Here is a 25,348-nt window from a genome sequence, read left to right as displayed (position 1 = left end):
TAAACTAAAAAGCAGCACTAAAGCTTTACATTATCATCAGAATCATGTACATCCTGCTGTGAATAAGTTGAAACAGAAGCCTCAGTCAGTCCAACTGCCCCTCTTATAGTTAGTACAGCACATATTCAGATCTGTCACCTTTTTAAATAGTAAGACAAAGTTTCCTAAGATGCTTTCATAAAAATTGTTTATGCCTATGTGCTGTCAAAGGGTTAAAATAAAGGTTTTCTTGAGTCCTTTTTTTAGAAAGGCAGCGATCAAGGATATATCAGCTACGATTGATAATTAATAAGCATGAGCATACTTCAAGTGAGAGGAGTCATGTAGAGCCATTTGATTTCTCTCTGTGACAGTTGTTCAAGTGATGTCAGTAAGAGAGAAAGTATAGTTTGGAGGTTGGATGGGAAAAGAGGTACAAACTCCTTCCCTCACGTGGTCTCACACTTTCACTTTTCTCTGGGTTGGGCTGGCCAACAGAAGTAAAATAATAGAGTCAGACATAATAGAGCATTATCTTTTTCTGATCAGCTTTTGAGTAGTATGTCCTAGAGGTGGGAGTAAAATACTGTGAACTAACTCCCACATTGTATTCCTGTCTTTTACTTCATGTACTGTGTGTTTAGACCAGTCCTCTATTTTGTCTTTTCTTCTATTATCTATAGGAGCAAGAGAGTTGGTTACACTCTGGAGGTTACACTTTGGAGGTGTCCAAAGCCCTCTAGAGTCCTGAACTCTGCAATATGATTTTCTATTTTAGAATAAAATCATGAATTTATATACTTTGAAGCTTTGTTATATCTAATGATAAGCATTTGTTTCTTACATACTATGTATTTATGCTCTTATGTGAACAGAGCTGTATATCAGTATTTTAATTTTTCAGGGCAACATGTGTGTATGTCATGACCAATCCAGAGACCTCTATATCTGAGTAGTAACTCTTCAGCAGATGACAAAAATATCCAATAGCAACAATTAATTTCAAAATTTGCTAAACATGTTTTGGCATACATTGTCCTCTGTTCTTCCTTTCATTTTTCGTAGAACACAATAAAAATTCAATAGTGATGGATATTACTGTAATTGTATACAGCATTTCCTTTCCCCCCTTAGACTGCTTTGTCAATAGTAATTTCCTCAAATCTGACAAATAAACACAAATAAAATTCTTAAAACTAAGTATGATACTTCCCAATTAACGTAAAATGGATTAATAAATATTCTTAGCACTTTTAATTGTAATCCTAAAAGTAGGTTAAATCAAAATAAAATCATAAGCAGCTCCTTTCCTGTTTTGTCACAATGTGTCGTATTATTCCATCCAACATAGGTGTGGGTTTTGTTGGATTTTTGGGTTTGATTTATGTACATAAGGAGTAATTATTTGCAAAAGTAGCATAAATTCAGTGGATGCTTATATGAGATAATCAGGGCTGAGGAGACTGAGCTGACAAAACCAGAGCATATTTGAAACTGTTCTGGAAGCAAACCTTGGAAAATCATGTGAAGGAGAAATTGAGGAGAGGCAGGATACTAGGAATACAGTAAGAGTTAGGGGATTTTTCTTTTGTTTTACAAGCATTCCCCCAATCTTTGAAGTCTTTCCAATTTGGTACAAAAAAAGCTACTTTTTCAACATTTTCATTGTTACTGGAGACAATTGCAGAATTTCTTAAGCCTGTTCATGAAGTTCAGTTCTGAAAAGTCTTCTGAACTTCCATCTTTCACGTCTTCTCCAAATTAAACAGCCTGTCTAAGCCTTTTGAGAAATTAATTCATGAGTCGGGGAAGTATTACAGAGATGTCATTTAGAAGGTTGACATAATTACAGTATTTGACATTTTCCCCGTGGAGAACACAGGGTTTCTTGTAACAGGCTGTGGAAACATTGTTCCGTACTTTGAAAAATCAGACTGCTTATAACGAGGGGTTCAAGAACAAATATTTCAAGTCCTTTTTCATGTTTAAACACCAAGTTCAAACACCTACAGGATAAACCTTAGCAGAGTTTACACATCACAGATTGTGAAAGTGATCCAGGAAATTTACCTGCTATATGCAAAATTAACATTTAGTGTAGCGGGAACTACAAAATTCCCTGGAATTAGATTCCTCTGCACATGTGTAGATGTTTCCCATGTGAAGAGCCTGCAAGGAGGCACATACTCTTCACTGAAGTCCTCAGCTGGCATGTACTGCTCACTGCTCATGTAAGGCTCATTCTCTTAAGAGCATGCTTAGCCCATATGGACAGTATTGAGTCCAGGCCCCTAGAAAAGGCTGCTTTTTTAAGAATGTTCCTGACTGTGTCATCCTTTTGCACAAAGCCTTGGAATTAGAGTACTCTTAAGAGCAAGGTCTGCTTTTTATTTCTTTTTCCATGGATTGCATCTACATTTTATTAAATTGCATTTAATGATATGTATTATTTGCTCTGTAAAATGCATAAACTGGCTTGGTACTGGGCTCAAAAATCCAGGCTCGTCTCCTCCGAAGTGCAATGACTTTATCAAAAATCAGGTCTTTGGCTGAAGCTCTTTCTTTCTGTTTGTTTTTCCTTTCTATTGACTTAATGGATCTTGCATTCATCATGGTGCAACTTCAGCCAGCAGGTAAATGGATTCAGATTATAAAGCTCAGTAAAATGGGCCAACTCTTGGGAGATAAATGTAAATTAAAGACCTGGAATCCAGGCCTTGGGAAATTTTATTGTCTTTGTGGCTTCTGCTTGGTGGCTCTTTTTAATTCAGCAATGTCTTTCTTGTACTGAAGTGCCCCAAACTGGAAACAATAGTTGAGATTTGGGCTCACAGGTGAATAGAAAGGAATAATCACTTCCCTTACTCTGCTGTGTGCAGTCTTGATAATATGACCCAATAGGGAATTCACCTCATATGCCACAAGTGCTCCCCACTTTCTTGGTTTGTTTGACACCATCTTAAAAGGGTGAACGAATGACAATTTCTCATTAGACAACATTCAGTGGGCCTTGTAGTTGTAGACACCAGTTTGTAATGGTCAAAGTCTTGTAAGTATTCATTTTCTTGGGATAATTCCTGTGATTTTTCAATATCATCAAGATTTGAATCCCCTCTAGGAAATAAAATCAAACCTAACTTTTTAAAATTTAATATAAAATTATGCTGCTTTGCATACAGCATTAAAAAAAATGCTTCTTTTCTGCATGTTGTCTTCCCCAGAAGATTACTCAAGGGAAGTTGATAGATCAATAAGGTTTAATTATCATCAGAGAGCAGACAAGATACATCTGTTATATATCTGTAATGAAATCAGTTTTCAATATACAAAACTCTTAAAAAGGCTATTCTACTTTGGCATTAATGCGTTATCATACTCAAAATTTTACCATTTATTTTCTGTAAAGATTAGATAAAAGATAATAATAAAAACCCAGTATTATAAAATGGAATTAGCTTTAAGATGCTGATTGTTATTCGTTCTTCTGCAGGCAAAATGATTGTATTCCCGTAGGACACATGGCATTTGCTTTTATACTGATGATCAAACATAGGGAGAGGTTGAACCTTGCATTTGCACTATTAAAAACTAGTTCTTTAGTACACAGTGATGGTACTCAAAATTGCTTTCATTTTTTGCTACATAAATGTGTAGCTTCACTGTGCTTCCTTTTTCACAACTTTAACTTTTCAGAGTGTTTTTTTCAGAAATATCCAATTAACTTATTTCTTTAAATAACTCTACTGTTACTACTGTATAGTTACAGTAACACATTTCAGAATGCACAGAAATGAAGTGTGTACCTAAAATTATGCCAGAGTGTACTACTGGTATATGAAGATATAATTATATCAGTAAGAGCTAGAAGCAAATGTTCTATTATCTTCAGCAGAGAATTTCTGTTTAAATTGTCCAGTGTTTGCATTACTACTTTAATAATATGAGCTATTGAACATTTCTGGTAAATACTCATTCATCTACCTTGAGACACTTACTCTATAAAAGAATTAATGAGGAGATGGTGCAACTAAAAATATGGGAGAAAAAGATGATGAGAAAAAGGGTATTTGAGTGGACATTCAGAGACAGTTCTGAGCCAATAGACTTTTAAAGAATTGCTTGAAAGTTGTGAATTCATTATATCCTGTGTTTATTCATGCACACTGAAAAAAAGCAAAAATGAGAAGGCCTTAAGAGCATAGGTCTGTCACTTTGTAAAACTAGCACATCAAAAGACAGGTTTTTTGTTCCTCTATTTCATTTGTGATTGAGGAAAGAGAAGCAAGAACTGACACCTATAGATGAGAGAGCATAAGCTGAGTTCCTCCCTGAGAAGTGACTCCACCTCTCACTCTGAGTCTTGGTGAACTGGGCAGGACTGAGAGAGAACTTGTGTGAGGGACAGGGGTGACAGAGCAGGTTTAATGAGGTACATGTGCAAGCTGAGGAAGTACCTGAAGAGAAATGGGATGTGATAACATATAGTTGGCATTCTTTGTTCATAAGTTATTTTTTCATTTTGATGGTCATTTTTATATATGTCGTGAGCTGCTCTGTTTAGTACTGACATTCATACACATCTGGAGAAACTGGTACAATCAATCTTAGAAACTTTAAAACTAGTAATGAAGGAAAATAACTATTAGGGAATCTATTACTTGTAAGAAGCATTTTAGAAAGTAAACTAAATTCTCCCCATTTAGTAATTGCATATACTCATGAACATTAGCTGCTTGTACATGGACAAGTTTATATACATAAATAATGGTGCTAGAAATCAGCTTTCTGCATGCAAATGCAATTAAACAGAGGTATTAGCATTACAGTCCCAGGTTTCTAAGGGAAGATTCCACTTCTGGAAAATAATGTATTGAATCTTCTTCTAAGGGAACCTAAAACTGACAAGAAAAAAATCTTTTAAATGTATGCCAGTATTTTAAATGCTAGAGTTTGCTGGATTGACATATTCAGTACTTTTTCAGATTTTAGCTTTTTCTATGTTCAGGTGTATATTTATTTTTATGAATATACTATGCTATAGAGTTAGTGCCACTGCACATGGGAACTGGCATGTAGATGACACTTTGTTTGCACTCAGGTGATAGTTTTGTGTATAATTTTTAGTGCCTATGTGCAGAAATGTAGTGCCACAAGCAAATGTGGCTTAATGCATTACAGGGAATGTCTGATGTTTGCTTTAATTCAGATATTCTGAAGACATTCTATTTTATGTGATGTGCTACTTTTGCTTTCCATCCATCACACCTCCAGATTTAGCTTATCTAAATGTGTAATTTAGAGGAATTTGATAAGGTTAATTTTACAAAGATATTGATAATTTTTCATTATGGTTTTCATGAAGAATTGTGTCACTAGGCACTAACATGTCCAAAAGGAATGCACGGATCTTTATACTGCTGTTAATATAGATGTGCAAGTCACTTATGAATTACTATAGGGAGTAGAGTATTTGCAACTAAATGTGAAGGTCACTGGGTTACAGGAGTTGTATCAACTGGAAATTATATTTGAGTCAGTTGATAATTTGGGTGTATTCTCATGACTTTTTTTTTCTTTGAGTGGTTCTGCAGCCATATGTATGCCATTTAGAGACCTTTATGGTGATTTGATATTTTGTGCTTAATATCTTAGTAAAATACACTCAGAAAGTTCATGTTATCAGAAGGACCAGATATTTCTAATGCTGGGAAAATGTAATATTCTTTGTATTTTTTCAGACCTTTTTTTTTTTTAATTAGGATATGTCTGCTTGTACAAAAAGGTTAATTTCTGTCTAGCAAACTGTATGCAGATGAGGAAGGAGCAGTCTGTTATTGTAAATTCATGAACTGTATCTACATTAAAAGTTCATCTTCTTTTTTTTTCCTGCCCTTGAAAGGGAACAGCTAGAAATGACAGGACATATTGGAATGAAGTCTCAGTTTCACACATGCCTAACAATGTTAAATCATTTTGCTCTTTCCGTAGGATTTTAAGACAGTGCTGTCTTTCCCTCAGTACCCAGGGGAATTTCTGCACCCTGTGGTTTATGCATGTACTGCAGTTATGTTGTTGTGCCTGTTTGCTTCCATTATCACCTACATTGTCCATCACAGGTAAGAACTCCATTTTAAGTATGCATTAAATGGTCAGCATGATGCTGAGGCACTTCAATTTTTAAAACCCTTACTGTAAAGATAAGTTAAAATTATCTGAATTACTGTTGGATAGTAATGGCAGCAATGTGATTTACACCAGAGAAATCAAAACAAAGTTTATGTCGACCTTTCATAAGCTGTTCCCGAGCTTTCCTGACATGCATGTTTAAATTTTCTTCACACTTTTCCTAAGATTTCTGCCTCAAAAGTTCAGTATAAAACCATAAACACTATCAAATTGCTTTCTGGCAACTTCCAGATGAGCAGCACTTTGGTCAGCTACACTTGCCATATTGGCTTTTAAGACCAAGTTTGGTTGGAAGACTGGTAACTATCACTGGATGAAAGAAACTGTCTTCTAAATTTTGGGTTTAGAAAACTTGTGTTTTCTTTTATATGAAAAATTTATATAAATGCCATCTTAACTACATACTGCTGGTTAAAGACCATTAGCAATTTAAAAGAGTAGGAATGTATTGTACTGTAGAAGCTGCTAAATATTAATATAAGTGAAGTTAATGCAATGTCTTCTGGTCTTCAGCTTCCATTTAATCCTTTAGCAATGTCTTGTTAAAGTTCTGCATATGTGAAGCTATGCAATAAGCTTTTGCTTTTAGTGCTCTACTTTAATTGCTTGATTTGGTGGAGGAAACTTTAAATCAGTAGACTTTTATGATTTTTACCATTTATTTTACCTTTTTATAATTTATTTCAATGCTATATAGGTCAGACTCTGTCCTATGGGTAGATTGTTACACAGGTATTCAGCAATCAGAGAATTTTATTCTATCAAATTGAGTATTTTTTCCAAATAGTAATTTTCATAATAAATATGTTGGGTTTTTAATTTTAAAATGTGATTTTTTTCAACAGCACAATCCGAATAAGCAGAAAAGGATGGCACATGCTTCTCAACTTTTGTTTCCATACTGCTCTCACATTTGCTGTTTTTGCTGGGGGAATCAATCGCATTAAATATCCAATTATATGTCAAGCTGTAAGTATCTGTCTTAACAATTCTTACTGATAGAATTGAAACTTGGAAATGAGTTTTTAATGTAATATTGGCACTTCTCCTTCTTTTCTTATTTTGTTCCTGGATCTTAAGTTTTTCAAAATATAAGCATGTCTTTTAAAGGCCAGAACTGGGAGTGTTCAGTGTTTGGTTGTCACATGAGTTTCTCTGAGAGGGTGATCAATGTATTAAGTTCTCTGAGGCTAAGATTGCCCTTTTGTTTGTTTTTGTTTTTGTTGGGTTTTTTTTAAGAAAAGCCCTGAAAATGTTAGTATTTCTCTACTGTTCAGGATAGTTGAAAACTGAATACAAAATACTTCTGTCCATCCTGTGCTTTGGATTGAATGTGTGGGACTAAAGTTACTGCTTCACTTGTGTAATACATACACTGTTTGCCTGAGGGTGGCTCTGGCTTCTCTGGATGATCCCTAAGGAGACAAAGCCAACCAGCTTACTTGTAAATTATGGACCCTTGTTTGCACTGCTGGACTGTTTCACCTCTCTTGCCTCAGCATTTTTGGGGCAGTAGTGTTGTGAGATGCACAGATAGGGCTGGATCCAGCTGCTCTGAATATAAAGGCTGAGTCTGTACAATGTGTAAGGAGAGTCGTTTCAGTCATCTTCTGTAATGCCTGATGAGGGCTTGTTGCAATTTGTTTGCTGTAAATATTTCTTCCTCTCAGATTTTGTGGAAGTGCACCAGGGCTCATGAATGTTGTTGGTATTTACCTGTAGTAAAGCATTTCGTTTAGCCAGTGTTCTCCCAGATATTTTGCGTGTCACTAATCAGTTCTTCTGATTGGCTTGGATGGGTGTAAATAGCAAGAGTCAGGAGCCCACAGAAGCGTCAGTGCAAAATTTGCAGAATTAGTGTAACAGTTATCACTCTATTATTCAGTGAGGTGCTTTGGAAGCCTTTTGTGTATCCTTGTGCATGACCATCAGTAAACAGCACATGTGGGTCTGTAAACACTGTGATGTTCTACGTGTGAAGTCTACTCATGTGCATTACATGGTACTCATTTAAATAACACAGTCATCCACTAGATTATTTTGAGAGAAAGATCTCACAATATCTAGTGTATTGTGTCATAATTACTTTGTAAGTTCTAGCAAATTGAAATATCACTTACCATTGTCTTTGCAGTTTGCAAGTGATAGTAGCAGATTAGTTTGTAGGGCGGCCATGGCCATGTAATTACATGGTCACAAATGACCATCTGTTGTTCCAGTCGTTGTCTGGTTATTTACTTTGCAGCTTGCATGGTAACAACGTGCTATTAACAGCTATAATGAAAAATTGATTGAGATAAATGTGTTATTAATAGCCTTTTATAAGTAATACATAAACTACAGGGGTATCTTAATAAAATGCATTATCAGTGGCATCTGTCTCTGATAATGAGAGAAACATGCACACTTAGAGAAACTGAATTGAACCATTCATACATGTCTGCTAACCGGTTTCATGAAGTTATTTATTTACCTGACAATATGCTACATCAACAGACAATATCATCAGTAGTTACAGTATAGGAAAGATATAGGTCACACAAGGGAGACTGTCCTCTATTTCCTGCTAGAAATTGTCTGATGTAATTAGACAGGGCTAATGGATTAAATAGTCCAAACAATCTAAGACAAGGTTCCAATAGCTGGTAATAGAGGCTGAAAAACTGTTCACTTTGAGAACATTGTACCCAGCCACAGATCCTTTCTTGCTTTCTGACAGCAAGGTTTTCAAAATTCTGAGTGCCAGTGCCTGTGTCCTGTGATAAACCTGAGACAATTGCTCTGTGATTTAATATCCAAGGTGCCAAACCCCTGATATTTGGCTTAAAATATATTTGTGGAAATGTTGCTGCTCCAAGCAGCACTAAAATATTAGTTATACCACAGGTGTAACACCATCAGTTGCCATTCCACAGGAATCCTTCAATCTGCTAAAATTCAAAGCACAGCTACAACCTGCAGCAATGCAATTTTCACTTTTTATTTCCCAAGTGCATAGGGAAAGATTCCAAGTGCAAGTATTTTTTGTCCTAATCACTGAAATGTGGTATCAAAGCCAGTCAACCACCACCATTCCTATTGTAATTATCCTTAAAACGTCCACAAAAATTTTACTACGGCATACTTATCGATGTGAAATAATAGACTGAGTTAACTTTTGTCCTTCAAATTTAACCAAAAAGGGTGGTTCTAAATTAGCTTCATTGGGATCACCTTCTGTCTCTAAATGAGTAGTTTCAGGTTAGTTTTAAACATCAGGAATTAATGCTATGGAAATGGATCCATTTTCTGTGATATCTGGAAGAACCTTCAAATCCCCTTGAAAGTGAAATAATCACACAGGAAAAGTCTTTTCAGGAATGGTCAGAAAAATTCCATATTTTTATATGGAATCTAAAAATCTAAAATCCCCTTTTAAACCTATGTATCTATTTCAGAGAGGATTTTGTATAGACCTTTTACTTGCATATGTGCTCTGCAGTCTTTATGATTTACAAGAAAACTGATGTAAGAGTGCTAGTCTAGAAGAGTTGATTGCATCTTCACACATTTCTTGTGTGAATGAATCTACAGACTCTTTAGATTGCCCTTGAATCCCATTCTGGGTGTCAGTGAATGTTGGCTGTTGTCAAATCCAGACTCTTGAGTTTACTGGTAAAATCTTTCATGCAAGTCAAAGGTTGTCTTAGGAGCAGCAGATGGGGCTAAATCAGAGGCAGTACACACACTACGGGAAAGGTGCTTGAGCCAGCCAGCGAGCCCTTCCATCTCCCAGAGTTAGGGCTTCAGATTAGTTTGCTTCAAAAGGCAGAAGGAAGCTCACTCCTTTCATGTAAAGAATGAGAGAAGGAGACACAATTGTAGCTGGATCACTCCCCATGTGTGGGAGGCATCAGTTCTGTGCTCTCAAAGATTTCTGTTTCATGGCTCCTACTTTCCAGGAAAGCATGATAGCCATGAAATTATGGATGCTAGGGGATGAAATCATCAGTTAAATGCATTGAAGCATGAACAATGGACTTCTGGGCACAAGATTCAGGAGGCAGAAAAGTTATGGAGAGAGACAGAATCTTATTTTTTTAATTGCAGTGGCATGATCACTTCAATCACATCTTCAAGAACCTCCTATGTGGTTTATAAAATAAAAGTTTCCATGTAAACTTTGGCAAGGCTCAGATCTTCCTTCTCCCTGATGAAGGTCATACGTGAAGCTGCTTGTGGATTCCCTTCTGTAAGGCAGTAAATCTTCAACAAGGCAAAGCCTGTTCCATACTAGCCAGTAGCCTACAAGTTCAACTCAGAAAGTTCAACTTCTTGCTCTGAATTTTCTACCTGAGAAGGGAGCATGGGGTTTTGCTAATGTTAAATGTTTAAAGACCATGAGATATTCACATCCTGTGGTGTTACAGACTGCAGAGAAATTCCTGAATCCCTTCATCTCACAGAAAATAATCATTTTCAATAGCAGGGTTAATAGTTTAACCAGAATGTCAATGTCTATCTGTGTCCTTCTTTAAATAGAACTGGATTAAGGAGTACAATCTTATCTGAAATATGATTACAATTAGAAAAAAAAAAGAAATTAAAAATTTGGGGAAAACAAAGAAATTTGTGTGCAAGTTAAAGCTGATCAAGAGACCTTTTTGTGCCAAAATGCTTTGCATAAATGTGTATTCTGGTCATTACCCTGGTAACTGCATCATGTGGAACTTAAGTTATCTCTAGGGTACTGAAATTTATTGGAGGAGTACAAATAGACAGCATCTTCTTACTGAAGAAAAGTATAGTCTTCTATTCAAAAGGCTGGTGCTTATTCCCAAAGATTAGAGTTCTAAGAACACAGGACATGGAAAAAATGAATCCAAGAAAACAAGAAAATTTTTACCGTATAACTGTGATTATTAAAGAGCATTAGGTACAGTGCTGTTTTCAATGCATATATCCTGGCAGTTTTTTCTGTACCATTTGGCCTATCAGTGGAAAACCTTAAAAATAGGGTCACCACTTCAATGTTTCCAGTCATTATCCTTTATTCTGTGTGGAAAACTCAACCCTTTCCATACAATTTTATGTGAAATGCCGAAGTTCTGCTAACAGTGAAAATAGATTGAAGTTATCACTTTGATATTTAATTTGTGTGTATTTCTTGGCCTCTGAAGCTTTACAGAGGCAGAAATGCAGTAACAAGATACACACAGGTAAATTTGTACCCTGGACCTCTCATGCATAACCTCAAGTTCACATTTGCTAAGAGAGTCAGGAAAGAGTTTACTGAACAAAGCCACATTGGTCTTTCTGTTGAGTCTCATCCTTCCTTCTCGTGTTGTGAGCTGCTATCTCATGTATTTCTACCATAGGGCTCAGATGTCTTCCTAGCTTGAGAGAGTTAGAAAGTGGTGATCCCACTGGAAGGGACAAAAGAATGTGCAGTCACAGTCCCTAAGCACAACAGTGAGGAAGATGCATCTCCCTGACATAACTGGTGTGGGTGTGGAGACAAGGGGAAGGAAGAGGCAGAGAGCAAAACCCAGCACTTTGAAACACTGAATTTTCAATGTGAAGTGAGACAAGCATTTCTTTACTAATTATTAGTGGATGAATAATAGCAAAAATTCTAGTAACAGCTCAGCTCAGCCTTCCAAATTCCACACTTTTGATGTGTCGTGTCAAATATGTTAGTCATAAGGAGGTCCTGTATCTTCAGTACAAATCCTTGTTTCCTTCAAGCAAGAAATGCAAATGGTTGGGGGTCTGGTTTTTTTAGTTTGGTTGTTTTGGGGGTTTGAGAGAGAGATACGTATCATTAAAGAGTTAGTACAGGGGATGATAACATTTTTGCCTCCTCCATGTTTGTTCAGTTTTTCCATGTGTCAGAAGTAACTCAGTTGCCAAAACATGAGGACACAGCGAAAAACAGCAATGTGACCCAGGTGTGGCGTAAGTGATATTTTCAGTCAGTTCAGTTGCCTCCTTGAAAGTTCAATAAAATAGTTTTGTTGTACTATTTTTAGGTCTTCCATTCATTTAAGTGGCTGATGATTTCTCTCTATATGGTCATCTATGATGTCAAAATTTCACATGTAGGTGCCTTTTCACGTGGAATTCATTCCTGCTGTTCCTATTATTGCACGTACTTGTGTGGAAAAAAGAATGTATAGCAGCAGGGCTGTGCTGAAATGAGAAAAAAGTTAGGAAATAAATATCTAGATTTTTTCCAGTTCTTTCTCATTATTTCTGCCCCCTTTTCTTCCCCCTTTCTCATCCTCCTCCCTCCCCTCTCATGGTCCCTACAGAAACTCTGCAAGCTGCCTGTGAACCAGACAGCCCCAGTCCCTGAACTGGCAATATCTGCCAGCTCATTACAAAGTTGTCTCATTCTCTTATTTCTGGTTCTTTTACCTCAAGCAACAACAGCAATGGAGACTTTATACTCCCTTGTCTAATGTGACAGACAAGTCCCAGAGAAAATTACAAAGGGTTTTCTGTTGATGATATTTGCTGCTGTCTTTGAGTTTTGAGCTGTAATACCAAATATAAACAAAATGCATGGAAATTTTTTTCTTTACTCATCAATTATTTTGTTTTAAGTGGCGCAAAAATGAACACTGGTTCAAATAAATCCTTATAATAGATTTGTGTTAGCTTTATTCAGCAATTCTCTGTATTCCTTAAACATTTATGTTCTTTCCAATTATAGCAATATTTTACTTGTCACTGCAAAATGTCACGTTATTGCTTCAAAGGTACCCTCATTTTATATAATCAGATGGAGACTTAGCTGATGTAATAAAGCACTGGAGATTGGATAAAATTCCAATTACTGCTTCCATAGTAATGAATAACAATTACTGACAAAACAAAGATGTTAGCATTTTAGAGGTGTTTGTACTTTTTTTTGCTTTCAATGATAAACACACCAGTTTCTTGGAGAGAAAGTGATAATAACACTAATAGAGTTTGTAATTCTTTTTAAGGGGGGATGCCAAGAGCTGTCATTTAATTTTTAAAATTGTGGCCAACTTTATAAGTTTCTTAAAATATGTCTGAAAATAATCTGGTTTTAGGCAAATAGCACTGATGCCATTGCCAGAAGTCAACCTTGCCTGTGTATAGCAGACAGGGAACTACAGTGGGATATTCCTGAAAAAATAAAGGAAATAGCATAATAGCAAGCAAATATTCTGGCCTCTCATTAATTTTTAAATTGCATTGTCACGATAAACTAACAAAGAGTGCACCAGAAACTTAAAGTGCACATCACTTTAAATGCAGGTGTAAAATGTTTTCATTAAACAGGTTCTTAGAAAACAAATGTTTTTACAGTCTTGGTTTCCTAATGTAGCATCTGGTATTACAGATAACACTATCTGTGGTAGATTAGATAACCATTTTTAAGTGCAGCTCTTAGATTTATAAACTCTTAGCATTTATAAATTCAGTTAAAAATTCTGTTTGCTTGTGCACTTATGAAGTAAGATTCTTGTAAAACTCTTGTTTTACTGATCCATTCATTGAGTTGTTTAATTTTGTCCACTCTTTTTTTTAGGTTGGCATAGTGCTGCATTATTCTACACTCTCTACTATGCTATGGATTGGAGTAACTGCCAGGAATATTTATAAGCAAGTCACAAAAAAACCTCAGCCTTGCCAAAACAGTGACCAACCTTCTTATCCAAAGCAACCACTACTCAGGTATGGAATATTAGTTACACTATGTTTTTAATGTCTTCCTAAAACTTATCAGTTATAAACGAACTCTCTGATTACTGTATCTTTACTTTTTATAGACTATAAATAGCATCCATAAAGAATTGAACCACGTAGGTGTATACAGAAATATTTATTGTATGCTGATAGTTAACTCTACTCAGGAGATGGAAATATGTAGAATTGGTATTGTCTCAGTTCAGGTATCTTTATCTGAACAGGAAAAATTGAAATGTTTCTGTTGGTTTCTTACAGAGGGAAAAAAAACCCCACCCAAATCAGAAACTGGCTTGGTTCCTAGCCTTATTTAATCATCTGAAACTATGCTGTAATGATTCTACCTTTATCTCTTCTGCTGTAGTTCTTGCCCACACTTGTATTGAAAGCCTAATAACCTCACAGCAACCTTCCTCATTCCCCATCAGAGATCTAATGCTATTACAGGAGCCACTGGAAGTCTGCACTCCCTGTCAGGTCTCTCTCTGGAGCAAATTCACAAACGTGTCTCTGATGGCATTGCAGGTGAAAGACAGTAGGAGTTCTTGCCAGAGGCCTGTGAGATGCTGAAACTCCAAGCCAAAATAGTCAGTCTGCACAAGAGAAAAAATGACTCCAGGAAAACCTTACTACAAACCAGGATTTCCAGCTAAAGGCATGAGAAGATTAATTCATCTTTTTTGAGCTTAGCTATACAAAATTAGGTATTACCCAAAGTTATGTATTGTCCCTATAAAGATTTTGGAAAGAGACAGAGAAAGAACTTCCAGAGAACAATTCCTCCCATCTGTGTTGGATGTTTGTGTGAGGACAGGATGAATTATCTTATGGAGGTGCCTCTCTTACCCCACAGATCATGGAAAAATCTGAATGGTCAATTGAGCCTAAAGACCTCAATTTTATAGTGGAGGTCTTTTCTGTGAAAAATACACAGTGTATTCTTTTAAACAGATGTATCTTATTTTATTTTAAATACAAAATTTTTAACAAGTAGCATTTATAGATAACTGTGTGATGTTGTCACAACTTGTTGAAAGTCTGTAGAAAGATTGAGTTTTTCAGTCTGATTCTGCAGTCAAATTTTTGCTAACATGATTTTAGTTAGAAGGCTAGCTAGTTTTCTTCTTTTTAAAACACTTTATTTCTAGAGATGAAATTTATTAAAGTTAACATAAAATGTGTATTGTGATGAGAAGGAGTGCCATATTGATCCTTAGCTTTATTAGGTGTAAGCAAGAGGATAAGCTTTCACTGAGGGTGCCTGACTTTGCTAATCCATGATTTACTATACCATTCTTCAGAGATGAGAATTTCACTCCTTCAGTTACCAGCTCATGGCAAAATGAATAATTGCCAATTTTCAAATGCTGCAGTGTGACTATTAAGGTAGAAAATTGTTACAAGTTACATAGACCCAGCACAGTGTATGTTCTTCAAATTCAAATCTTGTTTGAGTTGGAAAACAATAGACAATCAGGTTACAGAAAAGATTAGTCTAATTAGAATCTTTGTTTTACCAGTCATGTTGAGGTTCTCAGACAGTGAAAATAAATAGTAGCTATTTTAAGTTTAGCAATAGAAATGATAAACCACCTTCTAGCTGCAAGAGAACATGAGTATAATTGTTTAATAGCTAAGTAAAATTATTCTAAGTTATTTTTATCACACAGAGCACCATACATCCTAGAGACACAGGCACTGAAATGTCTAACACAATTTCACAATGGTTAGCACTAGATTCAAAATAGTAAGGATCAGTTTCACTTCATGTAGAAAACAGGCATAGTATATGTAAAATTAAGAATCACTTTAAGCAAGAAAATGCTAAACTCATAATTAGTAGTTGTTTGTTCTTTTAGAATGATAATGGTCATTTTGGGGGGCATTTTACCTTCCCTGGTTCTAATAAAATTAAATTCTGAATTATTCTTTGTCATAATATTTCCATAAAATCCATTTAAAATGCTTACATTTCAATGCAGTCATTTATAAGAAATGTTTTAACTAGTCAGTGTTCTTGTGTCTATAAGCCAATGCCAGCCTTTATACATATTGTTCCTCAGGTACTTAAGCGATAACATCTGGGTTTGGGTGAGGGGGTGTTAATTTGTCTTCATTTGACACCAGTAGGTAGCTACATAGTATTAGGTTTATTCAAATGGAGATGGAGTTAAGCTTTTTTATCTGTCAGGACTGCCAGTGATAGGAGGCAAATAATGCAGTCTACAAGATACTTTGAAACAAGAGGTAATTTGTCAGTGATCCTTCTCTATAGACTTAGTTTTGTTGAATACAAATATATGAATGTGTTTGGCAAGAAGTCTAGACTTGGCTTTTGTCCTTCAGTCTTTTTTGGTAATGGTTGTATTTGATAGACGGTGTTTGCAGTCCACATGTGAGTATTTTGTATTCCTTATATAGGCACTTGCTGTATGAGACATAAGGATGTCTTTTGTGAGTCAGTAAGTGGGATCTATTGCCAAAAATCAGTACATAAATCTATCACGTGGAGTTTACCAGGAAATTATAAAAATTGTCTCACCACATTTTTTTAACAGAGCTTGGTCCATTCTAAAAAGTAGCTGAAGTAGTGAAAAAAAACCCCAGAATATCTAAAAGGAGACCTTACCTATTAGTAGAAAAGAAGGTATGCTTGTAAGAGTTGCTTCAGTTTCTCTGCCTGCTGTTTGCATATTCATTTGCAGAAGCAAAACAAATGAGGTGCACCTGATCTTTTCTCATACTTTTCTTTGAGCTGTAGCAATAAGTATCCTATTATGTAAAACTGTTGTTCTCTTTAAGTTTTCTCTCTTCTAGATGGAGTGATCAAATTTGAAACACTTGCAGTCTAATTTTACTTCATGGCAATATGATTTTAAATATTGCCTCTTTTTATATGTTAATCGTGCATTTTATGATACATTATGTACACTGTACATTATACACTATCTATTTTTTATTATATATCTTATTCATGAAATATATATTATCTGTTAATTACAGAGTTAAACCCCTCAGGGTCTATCACTTTGATGACTGGAACCAGCTGTAACAATTTTGGCATTTTTCTCTAAGTGTGCCTGGATGCTAATGAGGTGGATCAAATTAATGCATCATTGAGTCTTGTGTATTAAAATTCTGAACCTTAGCACTTCAACAGATAATGAAATTACTTCCTGTAAAATATACTCTCTGGTATTCTTAATAGAAATAAATAATTCTATCTGTTCATCCTCTGTGGACATTTGTTAAACCTGGCAGTGTTTAGCTTCTGACTCATCTGAAGGCAGATTTTGCCAGCAAAGGCAAAGGGGCACGCAAGATTCAGCTATTACTGCAATGTACAAAACTTCTTATCAGCCCAAGCTGAGGCACAAGTAGTGTTAGTTTTTGTGCCTGCTAAGTGCATGCATTTTTCATGCAATGCTCGGCACACACACAGATTAGACAGAAGTACAGACCAGCAAAAAATACTTCTGAAAGATATTATGTTAAAATAATTTCTTTCTAGCGAGACAGAAAAAAAATCAGATTACTTTCATTTTTAATAAGATAGCTAGTGAGCACAATTGCATTCTAAACATTTAAAATAAAAAATAAATAAGCTGCCAGCTGGGCCAGAGATTGGTGATAAGCAGACAGAAAATTAAGTTTTATCTCAAGGTTAGGTACAAATATATCTCCTAATGTTCTCCCACCTCTTTTATTCAATGAATGTCTTGCAAGATAACTAATATGGCAATCTTCAGATTACAGAGTCCAATATCCCATATCTGTCATGAAAAAGCATCAATGTGCATAAATAAGGTTGCAGAATCAACAGCAAAATGGATAATAGTTGATGTCGCTTTGTTGAACTTCATCTTATTTTTAATGTAACATATTTTGATAAGCTTTTTAAAATGTTCTTTCTAAAATTGTGGGGCTGTTAGGAAATGTACCTCATGCAGTGCTTTAGAAAAATTGTATATCTAGCTGTAGTAGCTATTTCAGAAAGGACTGTGCCCTTTGCTTTGTATTCAAAGTACTAGCCTTAGTGCTATGGCTAAGAAATCAAAACTGAGGCAAATTGAAACAGTTTTCAGCAGCACATGCAGAGTACCTACAGTCAACACCACTGGCTTCAGTTGCCCTCTCTTACTGTTTTCAACCTTAAATAATTTTACGAGTTAAGAATCATTTTCAGAATGAGAAAGCTGTTTGCCTATTTCACATATTTTGAACTGTCTTAACTGTCCTTTAAGCCTGCACACAGAGCAGACCTAGAGTACAGTAGTTGAGAATGGGAATAATTTGGTCAAACTCTAATCTGCTAATGGATGTTTACCTGCAGTGTGTATGAGTGTCTGCTATTCTATATGAGCTTGTATGTTTCTGTACATTGTACATACGCTTCCAGAGTACGGAGCCGTGTCCTGAAAGCAGCAACAAAAGGGGTCTTCCTAATGAGCTGTGTTTATGGTCTAGTGGTGACTAACAACCTACACCCTGAGCTCATGTGAGACGTGGTAGTGCTGCACTGCATCCTCACCCTCTCCTTGGCAATGTGGCAGCAGCTCTTCACATTCATTCCCAAGTCATATTTCTCTCAGCTACTAAACATTAATCAGTAACACCCAGCTAAACAGCAGCTAAGTATCTTCGAGACACTGAATTATGCTAAATCCTTTCTCTGCAAAAAGGAGAAACCACACTAAACTTTCAAATACAAGAAAATCCTCTCCTACTGTTATTGCCAACTAGTCCTGTGATGAGGCTCTTGCCTTACAGTGAGGGGATTTTACAGACTTGCATGATACCACAGGGGTCATGGCATCCACTTAGTGCTTTGCTCACAGTGTTAACCCTGCTTGTCTCAGGATGAACATTTATCTGCGTGATCTGAATTCTGACAAGCTGGAAACCAACACATGGGCACAAATGGACCTACTGCTGTGTTTGCCTAACTGCTGGTCCTGAGAGAGCCCAGCAGGAAATGTTGTGATTTCCATCACAAACTGGTTATATGGAAATTTTTACTGAGTAAGTTACCAATAGAGCAGGCTGTGTCCTGAACATGAGTTGCACACAGCAATATTCATTACGTCATTAGAAATTGTTACGTGATATTTTTGCACCATAATGGAGATACTGAAACATTCCAGTTATAAAGACCAAAGGCTTCTTATATTTTGTTTTTAAAGAATGCTTATGTCCAGAGAAAAACTCTAGACTAAAAAAAACTAATGCTTTCAAATATTCCTAAGGCTGACAGGATCTTCAGAGAATGATCGTTGCTAATGTCCCCTGTCATTTATAACGAGTTGGTTACAATTTATTGCAGCTTAATAGCAGTGTAATGGGGGATCAACATTTGGCTATGATAAGAAATACTTTATTCAGCATCAAATTTGGCGAATGCGCCATTTTTTTGGCCATGCCCTTTTCTGAATCTTCAGACTGAATCATATGAAGCGACTTAATTTACATTCTGACAGACACAGACATTACTTGTCCCCTTGACACCAGCAGCTCTGAAATGCAGTTAAGTTCTAGTGCATTTTTCATTAGTGCTGGCTCTCATGAATTCATGTCTTCTAGGATGAAACAGTGATTGAGAAAGAGGGAGAGAGAAGGAGGTCAGATGGAAAGCATCAGTTGCAGCCCATTGTTTTCTTCTTTGTGAAATGTCCTTAAATATTAACTCATAGAGTCTTGATCCATGAAAGCCCATTTTTCCTTTCCACAGATAACATATCAAACTTCCTCTATAAAGTGTAAATTTAGGCCTGATTATCCCAAGGGATCATCTGTCTTTTTCTTAAAAATTCTCTATAGTATGAGTATGTTGAATTAAATGGGAAGTGCCACAGGGCAGAATTCTCAGGAGTCCTGAGGAGATCTCGGTGCTTCACCCTTTACTATTAGCATAGACCCAGTTGTGTCATTGCAGAGTAAGTGAAAATGATGGCTCCCTGCGAGTAAGGTTTTCACCAGCTGGATGAACCTCGGCATGGTGAGCCAACAGTCTCTCTGAAAATCTGCTCCAGGAAGTTGGATATAATTTAAGTACTTTATTGTATTCTTTGCTTAGAGGATGGGATATTTTGATGTAGGCAGGGTCAGTCATCAGGAAATTTAACTCATGTCTCTGATATTATAGTCAGCATTTCTTATTTTAGATATGTGAATTAAGACTAGAAATGTATATTATTTGATGACTTTAAAATTGTGCTCTAATAATTTTTTGCAATCTTCATGTATTCTCAAGGCTGTTTATCACCTCCATACTGTAAGTTCCTAAAAAGAATAAAGTGTGTAACAGCTGTTTTTGTCAAATGGCTTGGGTTGGGAGGGACCTTAAAGATCATCTAGTGATATTTCTGAGATATTATCTGCAAAACACTATTCCCATGTTTCTTGTTTCAATATTTTTCATATTTCCCAGGAAGGAGAAAGACCATATTGCTAAAATACCTTTATTTAATTTTTTGCATTTGATAAAAATGCAGTGTTAGAAAAGCCATGTTTCCCTTCCAGCTATTGTTATTAATTTTATTCACCAAAATATGGCTTATATTCAACATCAAAATAATGTATTATATTGTTACATTGGATATTAAAATAATCTAAGGAAAACAGCCTTTTCAAGGTTTTAGTTTGATTTAATTATAGAGGTAATATTTTCAACAACGCTACATTGCTTCTGAAGGAAATTTTGATAACTGGCATTCAAAGATGACACAACACAAGTAATTCAACAATACCAACGGAAATGCTGAGCATTTTAGACAGATTGTGCTGTGTCTTATCAGCCCACCAACTTAGGCAAGTTCTCAAAAACAAAACAAACAAAAAAACCACCCCAAAACCAACCAACTAACAATAAACCAAAAACTCCACTCAAACTAAAAGAAATAAAATGCTGGAAGGAGCCTTAGCCAGAAGAAACAGAACAGTTCTGCCCCTTGAGGTATAAAAGCTAGAGATAATGAAGAAAGAGGAGCTTAAAAACAAAACAGGAAGTCTGTATATCACGAGTTAAAGGGAGAGACAGGGTTGCAGAACCTAAAGGTACTTGGAACTTGATACTTTGGTACTTCAAGGACATACTGATATTACGTCCTATTTAACATGATCACTCTTAAATGCTGTTATATATTCAGATGGAGGTAAGGATGTAACTGAAAGGTCTGCAGTGGAAAAGGGTACAAACTGGTGATAAGGGAAACTTTTTCATTAATTCTTTTTACTGAATTTCAACCTGAAGCTAATTGTATTTCCATCAGATGGGGATAAAATTATCTTAAGTCAAAGAAAATGTTTACTTCAGGTTTGGATTACTTGTCCCACACAAGAAAATTTCCAGTAAAATTAAAATAGTGGAATATTACAGCAATCCACATTTTGCTACAGAGTAGCAATATACTGTCAGTGGTATCCTGAGAAAGTTGTTGCACTTTGCACAGGCCATGTAAATATTCGTTGCTGACAGCGTTGGATTGCCAGGGTATGATGTCATAGCATGGAGGTATTTTCCTGCTGACCCTTAATCAAATGAGAAGTGATTAGAACTTTGCTTCTCCACCTTCAAGGTGAGTGATTGAATTGTTGAGTCACTACGAGCAAGATGATAACAGAGCCATCTGCTTTGCTTGTAGTTCCACTGCATCTGGCTTATGAATCAAAATTCCAACTGAAACTATCTCAAAAGTTTGTTCTCATGGCATAGTTGGCAATACTATTCTTCAAAACTGTCCTGAATGCACTACCAAATACTTTAAGTGAATGATCCCTGGAGCACAGGCTCCTCCTTGATGTGAATTTAGTTCAAGCACATGTCAAAATCAAAGTAGAAAAAGGAATTTGTTACTGTCATAACTTCTTTAGCTAAGTTATAGGAAAGATACACAAGATGTTGACACTTTTCAGGGTAGAAATACAATAGTACCAAATCTTGAAGAGATGTTAAAGTAGAAGGTGAAGTTTTTTTCTCTTTGTTTAAAGAATGGTGTCTGAGCTACTTGGTATAGATGGAAAGAAATGGGTTACAATTATTGCAGAAGAAACATATGACAACTTACTACTTGTAAACAAGTAGTTTAAACAGCACAAGCAAGTCGCTTAGACAGGTCTGTTCAACTGAAACTCTCTCCAGTGCTACAGTTATTGACAAACATAGCCAAAAAAAGCAAATGACCACACCTGAGTGATACTTGGTCATTTAATGAGGACATTATGGGCTTGGGACTTAGAAATTTTTACTATCTAAGTTACAGTATTTGCAAGCTTTCAAAGTTGTGAGCTTCATGAAGACTTACAATGAATTCTGTAATATTTTCAGCTTTGAAAGGCTGGAACTGCTATATGCTGATCTGCAGAACTTTTTATTAGATGGAATTTTCAGCTGCTTTTATCCTGAGTTCACATCTAGGTATTTCCTGGAAATTCAGAATTTTTGTCACACTATCCCTTTGAGCTAGCCATATACATAATTGTAGAGGGTAAGTTAGAGGGTGGGTAAGCTTGATAAAATGCTCCATGCTCTGATATGCTGCTCCAGGCAAAATGTAAAACGCTGATTGGAAATTTTACAAGTTCAAGGATTTTTAGAAGATAATATATTCAGGCTCCAATGGGGGCTTTGTAGAAAACTTTATCAGATTTGAAAGAACTAAATATTTTCTCATATGACTCTCTGGTGTCATATAGATTAAACTTGATTATGCAAAAATGCTGTAAAGATAAATGCATAAGATATTTTCAAGTGTGCTTATTGTAATTGTTTGGACAAAGAATTAAGCATTCCCATCTGCATGAAATTATATTCACCACAATTACAGAAAAAACTATCTGACTTTTAATGGTAGATGATTGTACTCATTAACTAGTGAGAAAAATTAGTCACGTTAGATACAAATTCTTCCTTACAAAAATTATTCTGTGAGAAAGATAGAACTTAGTTTGTTACAGGACACCTGTCTTAAGCAGGCATCAGTATATATCCAGCTGAACTGTAATGAAAACCGTGATGTTGCAAGAAAATGTAAGTCATGAAGATTTATGAAGTATGTGGTGCAGACTGATAAACTGCTGTGTCACAGAAACTCGAACGCTGCAGGCAGCCAACTAGTGTAATACAGGATTGTGCAATAGTCTGATAATAACTGCAGTACAGTACAATCATTAAATTATAGTGTGGCATAGGACATAGTAGGTATTGCATTTACCAATACATTGCCACTATTCCACGAAGTAATTTTGACTAGAAGATATTACTGGATTCTAAGAGCAAATGCTAAACAAAAAAAGCACATGGCTTATCTTAAAATAAACTAGCAAAACCCAAATATATATTTTATGCATGTGTATATACATTATCAGTGATAGTTATAAATACATTATTTTCATGGTTCAGAATACTTTTCTTTATTAATATTAATATTTATCTTTATTTTTCTTCATTAATATAATGAATAGCAAAATTCAAGGAAATTAAAACATATTGCTTCGAAAAACAAAACTGGTGAAATCCACAGATATGCATATTACATTAAATATATTGGAGCATATTTAGTATAACTGTTGCAAATTCAATTTCAGGCCTGGCTTATTCTATGCATTACTTCCTGTCAAATAAGTGTGATAATCTCTGGTTCATGCCTTTTTGGAAGGATGGCTTAAAAGTCTTGGGAGGAAAAGCTGCATTAGTTTAATTCACTTGGCTTTGAGTTGAGACACCATGGAAAATTATACATAAACTTCTACTGATCTCCCTGACATTGTACATCGAAAGTAGTTGAAACCCATCACTGGAAATGTAGATGATTCTTTTCAAGTTAGTGTTCATTAAAAATTCCAAATGAGAAGTCATTAAAGAGAAAATCATGCAATGAATAACAATCTTAAATTGTAGCAAGGGGTAAATAGGTTAATAATAGGAAAATATTTCAAACTATGAGTATAGCTGGCAATTAAAACAGGTTACCTGAGAGGCTGTGGGAACTCTGTCCCAAGCAATTTGTTAACATAGATTAGATAAGGCCAGACCAGTCATAACAGGTGTTTAATGTGGCCCTGACTCAGAGCTTTTGAGTGGACTAGATGATCTCCTGATGTTCAGTTCTGTTAATAGTAAGCCAAGGACTTTTCCTAACAGTATTTTCATTTTTCAACCCTTACTTGCTGCTGAATTCCTACAGCCTCAATGGTCTCATAAGAAACTCCTGTGTTTCATTATGCAAGTGAATTCTGACAGAAGAGACTTTGAAGCTAATGTGTTCCAAATATGCCTTCAGTGTTTGGAAATGTTATGAGTCTTGTAGAAACTGGCTGCTGATCCTGCAGGTATTTTTATTCAGGTACCACCTTACTGTATAAAACATAACAAAAAATTAGGCCACCTTCTGCTCTGAAACACATGCACTCACACGGTTTTCAGTGGGAGTTACACATATTTAGTCACAAGATTTTTGGTTCATAGATCAAAAATACTGCTTATCTTCTGTAATTTTAATGATACAGATTAAAAGAATTTCAGTATGTAATATCTAATATACCTTAATAAAACAGAATATCCAGATTAAACTCTATGTCTGTATTGATTGAGTACTCATTCAGACAAAAGGGTAATGCCATTATTATTGGATTATACTTAGTTCTCAGAGAATCCCTCCCAATTTTATTGGAAAGTGAACATTTGTGAGGTTTTCGGCGAAAAAAACCCGAGCACACAAGATACCTGACTTATTTATCTATTGATAATAAGAGGTACCTAGTATTGTTTTATCTATTGATTATGAGGTAAGAGAACTATGATTACTGGAGACCGTTTGCATCTACTTTTGAATATTTATTAGCAATGTCAAGGAAAAAGTCATGAGTGGTCAGTCACATGATCTTGCTGCTTCTTCGTATTGGATGAACTTCTAGACCTCTCCAGAAAAAAAAGTACCTCTACAGGCAGAGTTCATTTCTAAGAAACATGTATGCATACCCCTTTGGAATTTGATTTCTGGAATTGCTGATGTTTCTAAAACTCTTTCTCACTACTCAAAGCTGTAGGCAAATCATGACCTCTGTTATTTGCAGAATAGTTGCCCCATGCTGACTGTCATTTGTAGGTAAGGCATTTTGGACTGTTTAGTGTGGATTATCGTGCTCGTGTTATTGTCTTATATAAGAATGACATTAAACTTACCTGCTCATGTATCTCCTAAACTTCTGTTAGAAGTATTGAAGAAGCAGCCTGTTACCCATACTCCCTCTTCATGCTTCTAAGAGAGTGTTTCCCAACTAAGGAGAACATTTCCTTCTGAGGTTCTGGCTTTGTTAAATCAAGTAACAAGTACTGTAGCTAGCAAAGCTAGGCAGCCTTTTGACCTGGGAAGTTGAGCAATGAGATGCTCTTGCGGTTTTGTGAAGATGGCTGTTTTTTCCTTTTCAAATCTCTTTTTTTCCATGTTAGTAATATCCTGTAAATGACATACCATTTCTAGAT

The 25,348-nt window shown here is 35.7% G+C and overlaps 1 protein-coding gene across 1 annotated transcript in view; it reads left to right on the top strand.

The window, feature by feature from the left end:
• LOC309575335 (adhesion G protein-coupled receptor A3-like) overlaps positions 1–25,348 on the top strand; it is a gene marked incomplete at its 5' end in the record, with an annotated part of 260,286 nt that overhangs the window by 216,980 nt on the left and 17,958 nt on the right. Inside the window, 3 exons of the mRNA XM_082285708.1 lie at positions 5,968–6,095; positions 7,011–7,134; positions 13,712–13,857. Of these exons, the coding sequence (XP_082141834.1) occupies positions 5,968–6,095; positions 7,011–7,134; positions 13,712–13,857 (398 nt within the window). The remainder of the gene's footprint in view (positions 1–5,967; positions 6,096–7,010; positions 7,135–13,711; positions 13,858–25,348) is intronic.

This window comes from Coloeus monedula (assembly GCF_965178545.1).
Source record: "Coloeus monedula genome assembly, chromosome: 8".
NCBI classification, from domain to species: Eukaryota; Metazoa; Chordata; class Aves; order Passeriformes; family Corvidae; genus Coloeus; species Coloeus monedula.
The sequence above is the reverse complement of the archived record's forward strand: the minus strand, read 5'-3'. Positions and strand labels throughout refer to the sequence as shown.